General features: G+C 40.4%; 1 protein-coding gene across 8 annotated transcripts in view; it reads right to left on the bottom strand.

The window, feature by feature from the left end:
* Window positions 1-21,765, bottom strand: part of TNIK (TRAF2 and NCK interacting kinase) — a 442,546-nt gene that overhangs the window by 149,297 nt on the left and 271,484 nt on the right. For all 8 annotated transcript variants that reach the window (XM_042955223.1, XM_042955220.1, XM_042955221.1 and 5 more), the window contains one exon: window positions 11,317-11,373. In XM_042955223.1, coding sequence (XP_042811157.1) covers window positions 11,317-11,331 — 15 coding nt within the window. In that variant the 5' untranslated portion in view covers window positions 11,332-11,373. The remainder of the gene's footprint in view (window positions 1-11,316; window positions 11,374-21,765) is intronic.

Raw genomic sequence — 21,765 nt, 5'->3', positions numbered from 1 at the left:
GCAACGGTGGCAGCAAGTTAGGCAGTGGAACTGAAAAGCACACACGTACTAGTAACTATGAGAACTTATTCAACCATTCCATAAGCAGTCTACCCTCTCACAACACAGCTCATTGAAAAGGATGAGGTTACGATGGTTTCAAAAAGACAAAGATAACAACAGAGGCTAGAATTAGATTTCAAAGCTGTAAGAAAAGGATGTCTTCTGTTTTGTAAATGGGTTATTCTTATGTCTGAAGAATTAAGCAAAAGGATCAAGCTCACTGGGAAACAAATGAAAAAAAAAAAGTAATGGTACTAAATTGTTACAAATTTTACAAGGGAATAATTTTTAAAAGCCAAGTCCAGGATACTGGGAAGAACTATTACTTCAGTACTGATACTGCAAAATCTAGTCCAAGCTGATTCATTATGTACCCTCAGGCATTGCATAGATACTCTCTGGGTATCAGCCATTTTCACCTGTGATTGAAAATAAGAATATCTATTTAAGCTGCCTCTCAGGGCTTGGAAAAAACTAAGTGCTTATTTAAGCATAGCTTTATTGTCAAAAGAAAGAAGATTGCTTTTTTCACAAGATCATGGGAATCTACTTATTGCTTAGTATTTGTGGTAGACTTGGACTGGGAGGGAGACAGAGAGGGAGTAGAAAGGCCATGATATTCTGCAGCCTCCTTCACGAAGAAAGGGAGTCCATTAGTTCTTCTTTTTGTCTCTGGGCTCTGCCATGTGACCTGCTCTGGCCAATGGAACATTAGTAAATGTGCCCTAGCAGAGGCTGGAAAAGTACCTGTGCACTGGGGCATGCTCTCTCTTATTGCTGGCAGACAACTCTTCCATGTGAGAAGAAAGTGGTTTTCACATGCAAGGAAATGGATGCGTCCAGGAGATGCTTTTAAGCCACTGACTGCCTCTAATGATGATATCATATAACAATATGATACCAGGGTTATAAAACATAGCCAAAGCCAACCTCCACTATGTCCCAGAAACTGTGTGTGTTATCTTATTTCATACTCAAAACAGCTCTATTAAGTAGATGATTTAACGATCCCATTTTACAAGTGAGGAAAATGAATTTCACAGAGGTTAAGTAACCCCCAAGTTCATTCGTATTTTAAATGTCAGAGCTAAGATTCAAAGCAAGATTCCTCTGACTCCAAAGCCAGTGCTCTTAATTCTCTACTGAAAACTCCAGTTACCCATGGTAATAAAACAAAAGCTGCTAATCATGAAAGAAGTGTCTGGGAACATTTCAAGCCAGGGATGAAGAGAAACGCGCCTTTGGTCCTCCAATTAAAGAAGCTTGTTAGCACACATTAGTATTTGCTTATGAATGATATCAAGGGATAAAAGAGGGATTTTAAGTTGCATATTTAATACATGGGGAATATACTTTAAGCACCTACACTATGCTAGGATTTAAAAATGGGATTAATAAGGCATTTAATATTAGTGTGCTCTATAACAAAGAGTTTGACCAACATTTAGCTCTCAATCCATGGAACAAGAGTAAAACTGCATAACTTATAATAATCCAAGGGACGGGTCAGTTTCAATTCAGAAGTATGAGATGTATAGACTCGGAAGTGCCACTACACCCTAGCATATGGGCATCAGGTAGAACCACTTCTGCTCCTGCTCAACCAGTCCTGCTTTCCATAGCACTTGTTGGCATTAGGCAGTTGTTTGTGTTAATTTTCCTATCATTCTCAACTCAACTGTTGACAGAATATGACACGAAGTTGAAGATAATTTATTGTTAAAGAATCAGAGACTATTAGAATTTAAAGGGGTTGTTGACATTTTCCAGAATGTACATTTTAAAATAATTTGTAATAGTGAAATCCTTTCCTCCAATAGAAATTTGATTCAGGATGCCAACAAATATAGCATCAACAAAAACTAGACTTTTAAAATCAGTAACATTTATTTTTGTGAGTGTAACTATGTGATATCTAGTTATAAAATTAATCAATGACAACAAAGAAGCTGTTTTAGTGAATACGTTAGATGTTTGAAAGAAATATAAAGTCCCATATCAGCTTCAGTATCTCATTAATTTTCAGTTTTGTTTTGTTTCCAAGGCATAGAAAAAACAAGATAAGTAATTGCAAATTTCTCTTTTTAAAGAGAAAACTCTGAAATTTCAGTGGAAATTCTTCTTCCTGAATGAAATTGTGCACACAAACGGAGTAACTTAGCAGTACAAATTAAGAGGCTGCCATTTTCCAGTGTGTTTGTTGGTATATAACATACAGTTTGAGGTTTGTTTTATCACAGTTTATTAAACATGAATATATAATAAAAATTAGATAATATTTAAGCATGTACGGATCTTGTAAGATTATCTCAAGGTGGGGTTATGCACCTGTAAACTGTATTTTTATACATTGAAGGAAACAAACCCAGAATGGTCCAATGACCTTAGCCTTGAGAGAACTGGGACTTTGCCTTGACATTCTGTAGGCAGTGCCTGGATTTGCTGTATATGTTAGTCTTAAGCTAATGAATTCATTCAATAAACATTTAACTGCCTACTATACCCCAGGCACAATGCTAAATGCTAATAATATAATAATACAACAATGGGCACCATGGATTCAAGCTCTGCCACAATGAAACTTAACTATAGGCTAGTGGGGAACACTGATGGAAATCAAAGAATGACACAGATGCATGAACAGTTACAAACAGGAGAGGTATGGATAGCTAATCTAATTGGAGGCATCAGGGGAGACAGCACCAAGAATTTCAAGTTTGGGCTGAATTCTGAAGGCCTTGTCGGGAAGGCCTTGTCGGAAGGCCACCCAGTTGGGAAGAAAGGAAAAAAGTGTGACATGGTGTGACTATGGAGGGAACCAATTTTCGTGCAGAAAAATAGTGACTGCCAAAGCCCTATAGATGGAAGGGGTATGGCATGTTGTCTTCTATAGGAATTGTTGGTACCATGGAGAGAAAAAGGAAAGATGTCGGTAAGAGACACTGTGATAATAATATGCACTGAACATAGTGTTCTACATATGGTTCTCAAAAACTTTCTTTATAAATAACTATGCTTACTTCTCATACAAACTTTATAAGAGAGGGGGTGTGATCCACAAGGCAAGCTTAAGCAACATGCTCAGGGTAAGGGAGCCCTGAAATGTCAAAACTAGAATATACCCAGATGAAAGTGCCAATCTACAGTGCTCTTCTTTCCCATGAGGCTAACCTGCTCTCTTGCTGGGAAATTTCTCTTGCTGGGAAATGCTGTCCCTTAGAGATCCAGCTAGCACAGCCTGATGTGCATTTTTCTCATACCCAAGCTTCCACTGATGATGACTCCTTATAAAACCATGAATTAAAAATAAAATAAAATAAATAAAGACCCTTGATCAAGTTAACACAGAAGTAAATGAGTTTTACTCCTGGTAGTGTTGTCACTAACTTGCCTCAAGTCTTACATAAATGAGGTGACTTATATCCTCAGGGACCCTATACCTATAATTCAGGTAACAGCTCACAGGAATTGGAATGAGTCTTACCTGATGGTATAAACAGTATAATTGATAATGCCTCCCCTTTGTGTTTTGGTTACTAGGAAAAAATAATTTTCTAGTTTTCTGTGGCTTATCATTTGGATTTGTTTTTCTTTTATCTGGTTTTCTACTCTTTATATTTTCTCTGGTCTCTTGTTTTCACATATATATTATCATTTTGTATAGCATCTACTATGCCCCAGGTTCTAGGTTAGCAAGCCCTGCAGGAGGTACAGAGATGAAAACTTCACAGTTTCCATTCCTGGCTCATTAAAGTCGGTAGGGTAGGCTTTAAATGAGAGAGGACTTTCCATAAAGGGAACACAAGGGGTGAGCTTCAAGTTACTGGGAAGAGAGCCAACATATTGATGGGTGAGTCAAGTCACAAAAGAAAAAAAGCGCCCAATAAGAGAGAACCTGATAAAGTCCAAAGGTGGACATACATATGAAATGGAAATGTGCTGGCAGCACAGAGGAGGGGGTGAACGTACAGAAGGAGACCCCACAGTCTGCTACTGAAGAGCCTGGTTGCAAACCTGGATTTGAATAGCACGCTCAATGATCCAGGTACTCCTCATACCTCTGTGTGCCAACATCCTCCCCTACACGTATCTCAACTTCACTAGGGGCATAAGAGAATTAACTATAATTTTGACCAAATGCTTAGAGGTACACAAATGAAAGGCACTACTGAATACAGACCATAATGATGTACAAATATTTTTAAAAATGAGTGAGCCTCATTGTTCACCCTCATTAGTTTGGGGGCATAGACAGTAGTTTCCAGGGCCATTCTTTGCTCTTAAGGAATCTGTCTGACATGCGTGCATACATATATGACAAGTCTATACACCCAGTGTGTGTGCACGTGTGCAGAGACCTGGACAGACATAAGCCACCAAAAGGGGGATAGTCTGTAGGCAAGACAGGGGGTGATGCTGAAATGTGCAGGCAGTGGGCAGCTCAGCTTGTTCATTTTTAGAGCTCTAGAAGCTTTCTAAGTTCCAAATGCTGTATACCCTACAGAACTGATGCACTAAATATAGCCTCCAAGGTAAAAGGTATTATGGACACAAAAATAACATGTTTATCTTTTCTTTGTTAAAAGTTCTCATCATGTGCTTTATCAGACGATCTGTTTGCTAAAGATGCCTACCTGAAAAGCCACAAAGGAGAAGTCCCAAAGAGGTGTCCAGAGGGGTCTCTGAAGCAGAAGAGTGTGGGCTGGGGATTCCTAGGCTTTGTTGAACCCACCTGAGAGTGAGACTCCGAGAGCTGAGAATGCCCTTCTCCCAGCCCTAGTAACACAAAACCGAGATCTATTCATCCTCGGATCTCACTTACCTGTCACTTTATTAGGAAACATACTAGCCACCCGGATAGATTCGTTTCCTCTTAAATTCTCTCTTAATACCCTCTGTACAGTCCTTAGAAGCTAATCAAAACTGTGATTAAGTAATTGTTCGGCTATTTTTCATGTCTTTTATACATGTTGGAACATAAGATTCCAGAAGACAGAGCCTGTGTCTGTTCTACTCACTGCTATCAGTCCAGAACATAGCACACCCTTTCATTCTTAAATGAATGAATAATTATGGTTTCAGTCTTCGGCTTCTAGAATCTAGCTATATACATTCTCTCCTAGATCCTGCTCTATAGTAGGTCATTTGGTACATGCTTGGGGTGAGACATTGTTCAGGGTAAGACTAATAACTCTGTAATTGAGGTGATGAAGACAGGGCTGATTCAAACCATTTACACACATCAACAAGAGACTAACCCAGGGATGGTGCACAGTTCACAGCATAGGCTGCCATCTCCACACTATCATCTACTAATGACAGAAGTTCAATGCATGCTCTAAACCCTTCTTTCCATTCCTATCGACTGCCCCATTCAGGAACTCACTGTATCTTACCAGGACTAACAATTAAGATCATTTATTGAGGACCTGTTATGTGCCAAGCACCAGATATCATATCATTTTAGCCTCAGTATAAATTTGTGATGTCTGTATTTCCAGCCAACACATAAGAAAAATGAGACTCATGGGGTGCCTGGGTGGCTCGGTTAAGTGTCCAACTCTTGATTTTGGCTCAGGTCATGATCTCATGGTTTGTGAGTTCAAGCCTCACATCAGGTTCTATGCCGAGAGCACAGAGCCTGCTTGGGATTCTCTCTCTCCCTCCATCTCTGCCCCTTCCCCCCCACCCCCAAGTTCATTGTCAGTAAGGAGGTAGTAGGTGATCTCAGCTCTGAGTCTGCAGGCCATGCTCCACAGATACTCCCTCATCTTTCATTCCTAAAACAGGGCTGTGGGGAGAGTGGACACACCTTAACTGGCTGACTTTGAATTCCAACTCTGCCATTTACTATCTGTGGGGCTTGGACAAGTTACTTAGGCTCTTCGTGCTTTTAATTACTCATTTGTAAAATGAACACAGTAGCAGTGTCCGCTAATGGGAGTTGCTTCGAGGATTAAACAGACTAATATATGTTGTACTAAGTAAAACAGTGTTTTGGCATATGATAAGTACTCAGCCATTTTTATTTTGACCATGGATGTTGTTGTTATTACTATTATTAATAAAGTTATGTCCTGTGCTACCAATCGCTCCCCTGAACAGTCTCTCTTTGGGAAAGAGGAACGAAACGTGCTTATAGCAGTATGTGCCCTGACTCTTCAAAACAATCCGGATGAAAAGATTTTTTTTTTTTTTTGGTCCAGTTTCAGCCAACATTAACTATGCGCAAAGCCCTCTACCAGAGGCTCCAGGGAGACCACTTCCTTACCCTTCAAAGAAGGATGGAGACTGGTCATAAGCTTCAGCCACAGGAATTCAGTAAGCAGGACTGAAATAGGAACTCAGTCAAACAGGGTTTAAAATGGATCCTCCTAGTAGACAATCCCATCATATTAATTTACTGTTCAACTTCTGGCTCCCACATTGGCTCTTGCACTGGTTTGGGGGAAAGGACCAGGACGTATAGCATCCCATCCCTGGTTTAAAAAAAAAAAAAGTTTATATTTCTTTTATATATTGGATTTTTGCCTAAGAGGATGTGATCAAAATGTTCTATTGGGAAAACAGAAAGTTTGAAAACTATGTAAAATCCTGTCATGTTATTTACTTCCTTCATGACCTGGCCCTACCTTGTCCACAAGGATCTTGTATCACTCTCTCCTCAGCCCTTTTGAAACTAAATCATGTAATAGTTTCCAGAATATACTTCAATGCTATTTCAGCCTCCATGCCTTGGCACAGGCTGTCTCCTTGGCCAGGAATATCTGTCTGATTGTCCTTCCTGGGCTTAATTACTCTACCTCACTGTCAATATCAAACTTTATAAGTAGCTTGGTTCATGAATTTTATAACTTTATTATAAAATGGATTCGTTTCACTTATAAATATTTGGGGCGAGGTTGTATAATTGTGAGTTCCCCTGCAGGCAAAGGAGCACTTTTTCATCTTTGAATTTCCAGTGCCCGTCAGAAACTCAGTTTTCAGTAAATGTTTACTGAATATATTAATGGGAAAAAAACACACAGTAAATTAAACACTAAATGCCCTTCTTTGTTAATTGGAGACCTATAGCAATGTGGTTGAGATGATGGATTTCAAAGATACAGTTAAATCGCTCAGGCTGAAATAGTCACCCCACCATGTACACATTACATTGAGCCAGACACTTAATAAGCCCAGTCTTCTCACCTCTGTAATGGTGCTGCTAATGGAAGTTGTTTTGCAGGTTACTGAAAGGATTAAATAATCAGAATATAGAAGGTGCTTGAAAGAGTCTGGCTCATAATAATCACTCCCGCAGTGTTAGTTACCATTATTATTATTTCTGGCTGCAACATAACAAAGGCACTTAGAGAGGCACTTGAGAACCAGATCAGTTTTAAGCACATCCACTGCAATGGTATTTGATAGCACAGTGGTGCAATTCTCCCGGTTTTACCTACTCAGCATCCTTCCCACCCTTTCCTCAAATATCTCGCGTGTTTTTCTTTCGTGAATCGTCCTTTCATGAATCATCCAGCCCTTAGTCCCTGTAGCTTCCAGGGCCAGGCACCCAATCCAGATATGGAAGAAGGAAACAAGGGTTGGCTCAGGAATGGGGACGTGACCCAAGCTGCACCACTGATATTCAGACTGGCACTCTGCTGGGACTAACAATAATGAAGTAATTAGAACATGAGCCTGGACCTGTTGGTGGGAGGAAAGCAGAGCACAAAGAGAGAGAGAGCCAACATTCCTAATCACACTATGTGACTTCCAATAATTTCCATTTTCAGCTTCATTTGGTTTGAGGGGGGCTTTGGTACTACACCCCACAGTGTCCTGAGCAATAGGATCAGAACCAGTCATTGTAAAGGTGAAAGCCTATGGCATTAAGTTATTATCTCCTTAAGTCCTGTGTGGGCTTCAAGGTATCATTGTAAAGGGACTGGTTTACACCAGGAATTTTTCTCCAAATGAAAATGAGAATCATTTACAGGGTGATCAAAGAACCACAGTCTCTTCACATATGGTGGCCAGAAAGCAGCAAATCTAAAAGCCTAGAGAAGTGCCCCTCTGACTTTCACGAATCTGGAGTTCCTTGAGGAGCTTGTAGAAAAGGCAGGTTCTGAGGGTCCCCCAGGACCCTTTCTCATGAAGACCACCAGAGGGCTGACAGTTCACTGAAGCTAGTGGTCCACTTTGAGAAATGTTGTTTAGATATTGTAGGCAAATCTAGAGTACACAAACCCAGCTGGGAAGGAATCCCCAGAAAGCTGCGAAATGAAGAAATTCTCATAATTATTTCAGGAACTAAAACAACTTCAAAGACTGAGTCTGAGTCGAAGTACTAATTCTGAAGCAAATATTGGCAATTTTGGAAGTGTCTCGGCATTAAAACCAGAAGAGCAGAAGCATTATATCCAGTTCTCTTTGTGGCTATTTTCTATTAAAAAAAAAAAAAAAGAAAGTGGTGTAGAATAAAAACAATAATTTAAAAATTGATTTCAAGCTTATGGTTTTATCAATTTCATTACAATAAACTATAGTAACTTTGCAGTAGATCACTGCAGACAATTAACAAAGACGACCTTTGAGAATTCATCTCCATTTTTAACAGAGCAGCTATAATGAGCGCAATTATAATAATTGGTAAGAAGCGTTTGCAGCATTCCATAATACACAAAAGACAACATGGCAAAATGAAATAGATTGTTTTCTGAGGATACCACACAAATTCCACAAAAGAAATCACACACTGACTGTAGTGTGTAAGGGGGTTATACAAAAGTCATTTGATGCTGTATCAGACACCGAGGGAAATAAGAAAACTATCTCCTGATGTGCTATCCATATTTATCTTTGATAAAGCGTCAATGGTTACAAAATAGTCAATGATGTGCCTGAATCAGGGAAACTACTCAGCCTTTTCAACAAGGGTTCCCTTAGAAAATTAAGCCTAAATAACATAAAGCATACATTGTATGCAACAGATCGACTCCCTATGTGCTGGCAACAGCCTTAGCTCTGTATCATCCTCCAGAGAATTGAGAAAAGAGACTCCCAAGTTATTTTCTGTTGAGCTTCGCTATCTTGTGGAACCCAGTTTAAAAGGGCTAACTGACACTCCTTAAACTGAGAATACATACGCTGGGATAAAAAGCTGTGTTGATTTCAAAGCAAGGTGGTCTAACAATAGTCAGTGGTTCTTCAAGCAACTTGCAGTCTCAAAAATAGAACCAGAAACTAGAAAAGTAATATCCAGTGCTCTCAAGTCATACTTTGCGCATCAACATACAGCTTTGTGCGCTGAGATTAATGATGTCAATGGAAATCAACTGTCGGTTCCACAGAGCCACACAACAGAACTTTGCAGCATGAATGTCTTGGACCCCACCCACAACCAGCAATTGTTAAACTGCCAAGTGCATCACATTATGTGAAGATCCTATTCAATCCAGGGAAAATACAGTAGTATGACTTCAGCAGAATTGCAAAACAAATTGACTTGTTTTGTGGTAAAAACTTTGCAAAGGGTTTACAGACTTATAATGGGTTTCTGTGTAGATACTGATAGTACCTGATCTTGACTTTTGTGTCAGATTTGCTAACTGACCACATCAGTATCCATTCTCCCTTCCTGCCTGACTAACAGAACCCAGATTTTTAACTGCACATATTGGGAGAATAAAAAACTACATTTCCCAGTTTCCCTTGCAGCTAGGTACACCCAATGAAAGCAGAAGTTAACTAGAAATGTTGTATACAAGTAGACAAGATTTTAGTGGAAGGAGCTCTTTTCTGTACCCTTCTGCTCCCACCCACTCACTCTTCTTTTCTTGCCGCCAAAGAATGTGATCAGTTGAAATCTGACAACCACCTTGAACCATGGAAGTGACCTTTAGGGTGGAAGACACTTGGTCACACTGTTGCCATACATCCCTGGGCTATAGATTCCAGACTCCTTTAACATGAGAGAGCAAGACACTTGCATTGTGCTCCAGCCTTTGTTATTTTGAGTTTTCTGTTTCAAGTGGCAGAATCTAAACCTAATACATATAGTCTACATGCAGTTTCTTATTCAGTAAAGGCCAGGTGAACTAATAAACTAATAGGGATTAAGTAGCTGAACTGGTTTGCAACCTCTGAAATTTGAATAATGTATTTGAAAAAATAAAATAAATAAATGAAAGGACAAATAAAAGGGAGTAGTACTTTATCAAAGTGCCAATAAACATGGGAACGATTTTTTGCCACTGAAAGATATCTATAATTTAAAGATGAATTCAGATCATTAATAAGTAAGGAAAGGAAGGCAGTTCGAAGTGTGGTATAAATGAACATTAGTGAAATTAGTATTACGGTAGACAGTGTATCATATAATGTATACTTATCAAAGGTAACAAACTAGGCCAGAAAAGATATATATAGATTGAAGTCTGTCTGACAAACAGATATATTGTGTGCCTTTTTAAAATTTGTATGTTGGTTCTTGGTATCTTCATGTGGTTCATTCATTCTGTGTCTATTTACATCAAATAAACCACTTCTGGGCCAAATGGAAGACTTTGGTCTTTTAGCTTTTATGTACAGCAAGCAGACATCTTAGAAAAACCCCCAGAACAATAGAAAATTATTAACATATTTTTGATGTCCGGTGTGTGTTTTCAAGTCTGATTTTTGCTCTGTACTCTCAAAAAGGCATTAAAATATTTTAAATAGCCGCAGCAAAAAGATTGAAAGCATTAAGATTGTATTTAAAATAAAGTCTATTCCTTTTGATCATCCAGGCAGAAATTTTGTTTCAGTGTTGCTCCATAATAACAAGAATTTTTGGTTATTTGGTCAATAATTTCGAGGAGGGAAATGTTTATGTTAAATATCCTACTAGGATTTTAGAGCTACCCAAACTCTTATCTACTCCAGCGTTAGGTGGACCTTTGGGAAAACTGTTAAGACCCATCTCTTCTGTGTAATCTCTGTATTATTCTTTTAATACCTTCAAATCCGTGTTCTGTCTTCATATGCAAATATCCTTGGTTGTGTTTATGTAAATTTTTGAAACACATTATTCGCTCTACATAAGGCAGTGTGTAGGTTTCTAATTTAATTAGAATGGTTTATCCCTGGTCTTCTCAGTCAGATGTTGAATACTCTTACTGCTCTATGTTAAGCTCGGTGGGGAAATATCTTAGATGTTTAAGAAGATTCTATTTCTGAAAAATGATTTTTTCACTAATTTCTCTATCATAACTATATAGCTACTGCGATGGCAAAATAAAGATACATTACCCCTGTGACATCCATAACCTTAATGGCTGCAAGCTGGCCCGTTTTAACATGACGACCCTGTAAAGAAAAAAAAGTAATAATAGAAGACTTTAGTTCTGATAAGCAATGTCTATAGTCAGTTCCAACTATAGAGAACAATTATCTAGATCACTGTTATAGAACACCGATAGGGAAGACAGACAGGCAGAGATGGACAGACAGATACACACACACACACACACACACACACACACACACAGAAATCTTAAATGCTTTAAGGATCAATTTCTATTTAGCATTTACTTCGTAAAACATCTCCATCATTTTGGTTTTTTGGGTTTGTTTTCATAATGGTTGTCAAGTTAACCAAAAAAAGGCAATATTCAATAACTTGTTTTTATCTTCTCTCCAAGGTAAGGGCTAGTGTGAGAGGAAGGGGAGCTAGGTCTGGGTGTGGAGACACAAGTATCTCCTCTGTCAGAAAATACTCAGTAGGTGAAGAAACTTTAGTTTCCTTGATTATGAAAATATCTTGTATTAATAGTCTCAACTGGATATGACTCTGCTATTACTTGAGACTGTAAGTTTATCTCTATCTTAAAAGTGAGGTTAGAATAAAACAGATAGCAATAAATCTAAATTTGTGATCAAAGGGACAGCATTGAACAGAAGCAACTATTTCCCCGAAAACGGGCAACTTGGGTCTTTGGAACCACAATGAAGTGTCAACCACACAGAATCAGAAGAGAATAGGGTGTGGTGAGGGGCCAACACCAGAACAGAAGATTTCTCTTCACTTGCTCCTTGAGAAACGTGAAGTCTACCTCCCACTCTCACACAGTAGCAGGGATGACCAATACGTCTAACTTCTAAATGCATTTCATATATGTCTTCTAAAATACATTTCAACTATGACTGCTCCCCGGGAGTGTGATGCTGCTTCCAAGATCAGTTGGATTCAAATCCCAGCTGCATAACCTTAGGCGAGTCTCTTAACCGTCTTGGCTTCAGTTTCTTCATCTGAAAAATGGAGATAACGGTACCTGACTCCTGGGATGGCCGTGAAAATTAAATGTGATTATGTATATAAAGTGTTTGACAATGCCTGGCACAGATCAGCTGTCAGCAGATGCTGCCTATGATTGTTTGTGACCCTGTCCTGTGCTTCATGTTAAATGTCATCTTTCCTTCTAGGCCACGTGACTCATGAAGGCCTGGGTCATGTCTCATCGTTGTGTTTCCAGTACCTGGAATGGTGGGTGCTCACCCCACAGATGAAGTGGTGTGTTTATGGATGAAAACAGCAGGTGATGGACGCTTGGAGTTGGGAAGAGGGGAGAGGCTTAGTGCTGTCTGCCCCTTTGTGTCTCATCTTTCTCAGCTTTTTGCATCTATTTTCTCTGACTCTAGTAGCACTTCCTTCACCTTCCGGCCTCCCATCCTGCTCCCTTTCCTCCTTGGTCAGGAAAGAGCTAAAAGAAGGAGGCATCAAGTTGGTAACTCAATATGGACACGGCACAGCCCGTCCTACTTATTTCGACCTTCAAGACAGTAAGGGAGGAGCCGGGAGTGTCACCTCTCAGAGCCCTGAACTGAAGCTCCAGAGGCCTGAGTCCTGTCCAGGTTCTGCTCATGACCAGTAGGTTCATCCGAGACAAGTGATGTAACCCATCTGAGCCCTGGTTCCTTCCCCTGCAAAATGTGGGGGAAAAGGGCTCAGTGGCTGAAAGTGAGGGGAGCAAGTATTATTGTTACCACCACCCCTTTCCACTGCAAAGAGCATTTGGAAATAGTTTTGGCAATGACTGAGTGAGTAGTGTAGTGCTACTGCAATTCAGTGTCCAGAGATCAGGAATATTAACTTCAGGCAGAGAGTTAATCTCACACAAGGGAGAAGTAGCAACAGCGCCCTCTGTTGATAAACACTAAACGGCCTCTGGAATTGTCCAGGTCCCAGTAAGAGTCTATGGTGCTGTAATGTTGACCACAGCAAAGGAATCAACAGCTTTTCTTTGGGAATACAGTTGACTCCTGAACAGTGTGAGGGTTGGGACACTGACCCCTGTGGAGTCAAAAATCCATGCATAACTTTTGACTTCTCAAAAACTTAACAAATAATAATCTACTATTCACCAAAAGCCTTACCAATAACATAGATCGGTTGGTTAACATATATCTTGGGGCACTTCTGTGGCTCAGTCGGTGGCTTTTGATTTCTGCTCAGGTCTTGATCTCACAGTTCACGAGTTTGAGCCCTGCGCTGGGCTCTGCGCTGACAGTGTGGAGCCTGCTTGGAATTCTTTCTCTCTTTCTCTCTCTCTTTCTCTCTGCCTCTCCCCTGCTTGCACTCTTGCACTCTTTCTCTCTCTCTCAAAAATAAATAAACATTAAAAAATATATGTCCTATAGTGATATACATTATGGACTGTATTCTTACAATAAAGTAAGCTAGAGAAAAGAAAATGTTACTAAGAAAATCATAAAGAAGAGAAAATACATTTACAATACATACTGTAAAAAATCTGCATGTAAGTGGACCAATGCAGTTCAAGCTCGTGCTGTTCAGGGGTCAACTGTATAAAGTCTTTAAAGTAAGGGCCATAAATCATACCTTAAACAATGGCTGTTTCTCTACTAAAGCACTAAAGAGGGTAGAGAAACTGAAGGCAAATGTAGAGGGTCTGAATGGTATCCTAGAGCTGATTCACCTTGAAATTATTATTATTTTTTTTTTTTTTTTGAGAGAGAGAAACAGAGTGAGTGGGGAGGGGCAGAGACAGAGTGAGAGAGAGAATCCCAAGCAGACTCCACATTATCAGCACGGAGCCTGATGCAGGGCTTGAACCCACGAATTGTGAGATCATGACTTCAGCCAAAACCAAAAGCCAGACACTTAACTGACTGAGCCACCCAAGCATCCCCACCTTGAAATTCTTTTAATGGCTCCATACAGCCAGATAAGGGCAAAACCACCTGCATATGGCTTGCAGGGCCTTCTACGAACTGGGCCTCTATCTGCCATACCACCTTGGTAGGCTCCCACCTGCTCTTATTCCGTGGTCCTTGAGACTAAACTATTTGTGTTCTCTAAATGTACTATATTGTTTCTTGCCTCTCTGATGATGTGTTTCCTTGGCCTAAGACACCCTCACCTCCTGAATCCCTAGTAAACTTATTCACTCTTGTCAGATTCAACTTAAGTACCACCTTCTCTGAAACCTCACTGTCAATCACTCACCTCTGTGCTACCAATGAACATGTTCATGTTTCTGTTATTGCACTGGGCCCAAAGAACCTGTCCCTCTGTTTTTCCTTCCTACTCTCCCTTCCTTCTTCTCTGGCTTCATTTATAGGAGACTCCTGCCTAGGACCCCTCCCCCCAATCTTATATAGAATCCTCCTGGTTCAAGAAGAGGCTTGACCAGCAAACTCTGGTTTGCTCTGACAGCCACCTCCTTCTCTTCCTCTGTGGGAGCCTGAAGCACCTCTGTCAATACGCAGTTTGAGAAACAGTGCACTTGATGTTTAACTCCTTAAGAAACAGGGGATCCTCTTGGAATTAATAATTTGTAACAAAGACGCATCAACACCTAGTTCTTTCCACCAGCAGCTTGGGAGCCAAGCAGGTCTAGCTCTTGGTCCGGGCCCAAGGTCAGGGAGCAGACATAATACAAGCAATCCATTTCATATTTCAAACACAAGGCACTGGGCAGTTCTTGGTCTGAAATAAATAAATATCTGCTACTTTTTTGAATGTAGAGTATGTTGTTGTTTGGTATTTGTTTTTATTTTAGTAACTGCTCTAATGTCATTAAAGGCAACACTGAGAAAAAAAAAATTAACCTACTTCTCTCCCATTTTAAATTTCACTTCTAAGCTGAAGAATAGTTCTCGATGGCTCTGACAGATGACTGAATAATACACCCCGGGATGGCAGTTTGGGCTTAAATGAGATCCTGGAGATGGAACAATTAGCAGCCTCAGCTCAGTCCCGGGCAAAGGCATCCCCCGCACTCTGGAATAGGAAGGCTGCTGAGCTGTCAACCTTTGATAGAGGAGGGCCACAAAGGAGGCCCCCTGGCACGAGGTGCCTTTTACATCACTGGAGACTGTCAACCTCAATTAGGATCCAGATTAAGGCTGACTTTGAGGGAATAGCCAGGAGTCAGCTGACCTAAAGATCACTAGAAACTTGAGGCGCCGTCATTGTTAGGACAGTGTTTGAAGAGGCACATAAAGTGTTCATAAAGTCACAAATGAATTGAGTAGGAAGAGACCCTAAGGTGCCTAATTCACTGCCCTTTTTGAGATGAGGCCAATATCTTACAATTAATGAGGACCTAATGCCAGGGCACTTTCTCCTCTTTCCCACTTCTGCCATCCATCTCTTGAATTAAAAATTATTATCACTAAAATTAAAAAAATTATTTTAAACAAATCTTCTTTTCATATTTTACTTAACTGGGGTTAAACATTGAACCATTCATCTCTATTTCAGGTAGGGTTTAAAAGAAAAAAAATTTTTATTTGAGTGCAAGGCAACATGACAGGAGAATTTTATTTTATTTTTTACTTTATTAAAAAAATAATTTTTTTAATGTTGATTTATTTTTGAGAGACAGAGAGAGAGAGTGCGAGTGGGGGACAGGCAGAGAGGAAGGGAGACACAGAATCTGAAGCAGGCTCCAGGCTCCACGCTGTATGACAGGAGAATTTTAAAGTGAAAATTTAACATTACCCCTAATTTTAATTTATTTTCACTTATGAAAGAAACAAAAAATCTAAACATAGACTCCATCTATATTTGGATCTAAAATACATAGTCAACCAAAGACAAAATAATTTTTATTCTGAAAAAAAAACCTGAAAGGGAGACAAATGGTTAAAATTTTTTTTCTCCACAAAAATTAGAAAAAAAAAAATATCTTATTTAACTGTAGTTGCTGAGTCATTTTTAATAAAAGAATGAAGTGTTTTTTTTTTCCCTGAAATAACCAACAATAACAAAAATAACAGACTAATTCTAGAAAGGCATAATTGGTATTCGAGTAGGATCCAAGCCTATTGCCAATCATGTCCTCAAGCATAATAAGCCTGTACCCAAGAAAGGAGGAAGAATGGGCCTCACATCCAGGAAAGCAAAGGGTGTGGGGTCACTCAGAACTGGTGAGTGTGGTCCCGCCCCATCCTCAGACACACATACAAACACACTCTCTCCCCTTCTTCCTTTCTTTTTCCTCACACTTGAGGTTAAAAAAAACCCCTATCTGCTGGTTCTTGTTCTTTGCAAAATAACTCAACACTGCAGTGAAATCTAAATCACTCAAGGATTATAGTACTCTACCCCTTTACCTCCTTCCTAAAATGAATGCAAAAGAAAAACAATGGTTTTGTCTGAAATAGCCATGTAAGCCTTGGCTCTGTTATTGCTGTTATTTTTTTAAGGAACAGCAAGATGGCTTTAGAGCTGGTAGCCTGAGGCTAGCCTGGAAGAAAGAGTACTTTCATTTCTAGGTCACTGAAATACATCTGTTTCCAGCAGAGCACATGAGCAAACTGGGTTTGTGGAAAATGCAGACACTCTACCTACTCTTTCCTTCCCTGCTGTCCAAGGGCTCCCTTACAGGTAGAATGTTTTTAGCTCCTTGTGTTTAGCTTAGATTAGATCTTCCCCTTTATCGAGGAAGACTTCACTTTCCTAATTGCAAGTGAGTGTTATACTGTTGCATTTCCACAGTATCTTACATGAACCCTACTGATCATAGCCAATGCTATGATTTTCAAAATGTGCATCATAAGAACCATGAAAATTGGAGCACCTGGCTGGCTCAGTCACTACAGCATGTGACTGCTGATCTCAGTGTTGTCAGTTCAAGCCCCATGTTGGGCATAGAGCTAACTTAAAAATAAAACCCCACAAAGAACCATGAAAATAAATCAAATCAAACGGAAAAAAATCAGTGTAGAACATGTAGTAATGGCAGCCGTTGTTTCATGGATCAAATGTCATGGTTACATCTATCTATCTATCTATCTATCTATCTATCATCTATCATTGATGCTATACTGCACCACCCAGACTTTTCCTTCAAGACCAAAACATCTGATAGCTCTCAGCCAGTTCGATCTCCGGAAAGTGCCCTCAGCTACAAAAGCACTGCCAAAGTCATGCTCCCTCCTGAAGACAGACAAATCAATGATTGGTTGACACAGGAGTATAAAAGTCCCAGCCCTCTTGCCTTAAAGTGGGACAATTCTGAAGGAGCATCTCAGCTCCTGACGCCTCTAGCGATGGCTGTGGTCTTTGTAAGACTGCACTGCAGTTCTTCTTTCTTCTGCACAATTCTATTTTCTTCATAGGTATAGACCCTAAGACCACTCCTCAGTAAAACTCCTGCATGTAAATCTCCATCTCAGAGTCTGTTGCCAGAGGAACTCTACCTAAGACACCTGGTGACAGCAATGGCTTGAGGAAACAGGTTCTTAGAGTAGCTGCCAGGAGACCCCCATCAGTGGCTCTAGGATAGCCCCTGGCACGCTACAGCAGTGTCACTGTCGGGATGTTCGCTAGTAGGGAAGTGGAGTAGAGTAGGATACAGGTGCAAGAGAATTCACTAGTGATTCCAATATTTCAGACTTTTGAGAGGTCAAAAGAAACAGTAATTAAAAAAGAATGGAATCAGATGGCTTCTGCTTTTGCTGACAGCCATTGATGTACTAGAGAAAAACAAAGAAAAGCCAAGGGCAATTAACCATCAACTGAAGGCAATCTGTGAAAATCATCAGGGAGTTGAGGTTTAAATCCTGAGGCCTGTGCACTGTCTTCAAATAAGATGGGGACATCTCTGCTGTAGGCTCAGAGGGGTCAGGGAAATAGAAGATTTCAAGCTCTCAAGCACATCAAATTGGATGTCTCCTTTTCAAGTTTCAGAGTCTCATTCCTTCCCAATTAGACTCAAGTTGGGGATTCAACCTTTTCTTCTACCCTGATAATTCATTCCTGGGACTGGTCCTAAGCTTTTTCTATCCTCAGGCTGCAGAAGAGAAGAAGTTTTTTTTATTTTTAATGCCACCCAAAATTTTGGTAAAGGGACAACGGCATAGTCAAGCCTGAGAAAGTCATGGTAAGCATGCCTGAGACTTCTCAGGAACGAGGATCAGGTCACCCGAACAGGTCAGCCACATAGACAGCAAAAGTACTAACCAAGGAGAGGAGAAGTGAAATGGATAGTAGAGGAGGGAAATGATGAGCATAAGCTGCAACCATTAGATAAGATGTAGTTGGGGGCTTCTTATAACTTTGTTAAAGAGAAGAGACCAGCTAGAATACTAGAGGAGCTGTTTCCAAATGTATACAAAATAGGCAGGTCCAAGCGTCACAAGGGATTGACTATAACGGATGTTGTGGTGTGCCACACAAATCCCTTCTTCAGTACCTAGGTGTTCTGCTTCTTCAGGAGCTGCCCTTAGCCAAAGAGAACAGCTAGACCCAAGGTCATACTCCCTGACTAGAGGGAGTAAGCATTCGATGACTATTAATGAAGGTAGCAAGCGTTCAGTGACTGGTAGATGTGGGAATATAAAAGCCTGCATCACTTATGTGAAGGTGGAACAACTCTGAAGGGCCATCCCAACTCCAAAGCTCCTTTTTGGGTTTTTGGGATTGCCTAGGGCCTTGTAAGTGCATTCAACTTCTTCCTCTGCTCAAAACTATCTTTACTCTCCCACAGGTGTTAATTCTGAGAACACTCCCCAAAATACTTCCTATAATCTCTGTCCTCAAAATTTGTTTCCCAGGGAACTCCATCAAAGGCTCCTTTCTTTCTTTCTTTCTTTCTTTCTTTCTTTCTTTCTTTCTTTCTTTCTTTCTTCCTTCTTCCATTCTTCCTTTACTCTTTCTCCCTTTCTTCCTATCCTTTCCTTTGTTTCCTTTCCTTCTCTCTCTCTCCCCTTCCTCCCTTTCTTCCTTTACCTTTTCCTCTTTCTTTCTTCCTTATTTGATATTAATGTATAATATTTCTTACCAGATCTGAGGTGAAAGTTTTTTTGGTTTTTTTTTTTGGTTTTTTGTTTGTTTGTTTTGTTTTTTTCATTTTTTACAAAAACTCTGACCTAAAGGATGAACAAAATGAACTAAGTTGAGTGTTAGGAAATATATCCAGATAATGGGAATATGTCCAAAGGTCCTGTTATGCTATGGTTACTAGAGTATTTCAGTAACTAAAAATAGGCCAGTATGGCTGGAGTGGAGAGAAAGTGTCTGGCAAGTCCAAGAAAGGGCTCACAGGCTACTTTGAGGAATTCTGCCTTTATCGTAAGACCAATGGACAGCCAGTGAAGGGTCTGAAACAAGGGTGTAAAGTCACCAAGTTTGCATTTTGAGAAGATTGCTCTAGGGGCAGGACAGAGAATAGAGGAAATAGAAAGGATGATGGAAATATAGCATTTATAACGTTAGTTACTAATTAATTCAGTTGAGAGAGGATGGCAACTTGGACTGGGATGGAAGTAAGGGAGTGGGTGAAAAGTGGATGGAATCAAGAGATATTCAGAAGATCGAATCATCAAGGCCAGGGAATGGCTTGGATACATATTTACCCTGCACCTCCTGCACCTCCTACAGTGCTTGGCACAGCAGGGACTCAGAGCAAATAGGTGCTTACTAGTGAGACAAGTAGTGAGATCTGAGGGTTGTAGTCAGGTTCATGGTCAGCACCATCCACATGTCCATATCAGTTTCTTCCACTTCTCGCCATTTCTTTCCTTTTTTTTTTTTTTTAATGTTTATTTATTTTTGAGAGAGAGAGAGAAAGAGGGAGAGGCAAGATGCAAGTCGGGGAGGAGCAGAGGGAGAGAGACACACAGAATCTGAAACAGGCTCCAGGCTCTGAGCTGTTAGCACAGAGATCGACGCAGGGCTCAGACTCACAAACCATGAGATCATGACCTGAGCCAAAGTCAGATGCTTAACCGACTGAGCCACCTGGCGCCCCGTTCCCCCATTTCTATCCAGGCACAAAGTGTACAAGCAGATGGGGTGAGACCGTGAGCAAGAATCTCAATCATCTCACTCATAAATAAGACATGAGAAGACGAATTTAGTAGATGAAATTCCTTTAAACTTGATAGAGAGGCCAATCAACGTGCCCTCTGCACAGATCACAGAGACTAGGAATTGGCTTTAGTTTTCTCCCTGAGCTATAATGATGAGAGTGAAGGTGTACTCTTGATTTGCCAGTCCCAGTTAAGATTAAAGCATAGTTAAGAGACCTATCTGGACATCTTCAAGAATGCTACCTTTCTTTGGTACACCATGTCTTGAGTGAAAGAAGTAGACAAAACAACTTCATGAAAAGACTCCAAAGACCCTTCTAATCAAGGAACATGAACTGTCACAGGATATATTTGGACCAGTGTCTGCTCCTAGGGTTTCCCCAGGTTAAATAAGGACTTTATTTTTCCTTGGCCCGTATGTGCCATTCATCAGTAGCATAAAAAAAAATCCTGCTCTCCGTATCTGTCGAACTGAGATCCAGCCATCACTTCATCCAGACTTGTGGCAAAGACGAAGCAAGGCACTGACACAGGACAGTTCCCAAGCAACAGCTCCCCATCTCAACACCAGTCACTGTGAATTCCTCTGTTTGGCACCTCTGCGAGACAGAAAATGGATTGTTTTCAAGACTGTTCAGGGCTGGGCCAACTGAGAATGAGGCTTGCTCACAGACACAGGGTGGGGAAGAAAAGACTCTCATTTTTCTTTGTTGGAACCTAGGAGTCCTGTCTTCAGGGCTGACAGTTTGGCTCAGTTTATAAATCAAAATGGATGATTAAAAGGAAAAAAAATCAAATATTCACAATTTTTAGCAGACAATAGTTAATGTATGCAGATTCCATGGCAGGGAGCCTAATGCCTGTACCCAGGAAAGGCACGCACAGCTGAAGTGACAGCAGTGACGAGGCAGACAGGCTGCAGGGTGAGGAGAGCTCAAAAAAGTAGCAGAACCAGTCTCTTGGCCATGGCCTTAAGCCAGGAACACACTTCCCAGTAACCTCTTCTCTCAATCCAAAAAAAGGAGCACAAAACCAAAGACCTTATGGGCTCTCATCTAGTTTATGCCACAGAAGTACCACAATCATTGATGGCTTGTGTACATGAATTTCTGGGAGGATTTTTGAACCTCCTAGATGTAGGGTTTGAAAGATGGGGAAAGAATATGTATATATAGCCAACTCCTAAGCCTCCCCAATGTTCTACTCCTCCCTGCCCAGCACAAAAGCCCTCCCTATTCCCTGAATCAGGGTGGCCCCTGCGTATACAGATGGCATTTGAAAGCTCTGGTTCCTGGACACCAGTCCAGGATGAAGTGTATACTCAACTTCAGGAAAAGGAGGAAAATAAGGACTCTGTGGCATTTTTTTTTCCCAGAAAGCCAGAGATATTCAATTTAAGTAGTTTCCATTAAGATA

The sequence above is a fragment of the Panthera leo genome, chromosome C2 (assembly GCF_018350215.1).
Source record: "Panthera leo isolate Ple1 chromosome C2, P.leo_Ple1_pat1.1, whole genome shotgun sequence".
Taxonomy (NCBI): domain Eukaryota; kingdom Metazoa; phylum Chordata; class Mammalia; order Carnivora; family Felidae; genus Panthera; species Panthera leo.
Note: the sequence above shows the minus strand (reverse complement) of the source record. Positions and strands in the feature narration are given on the sequence as shown.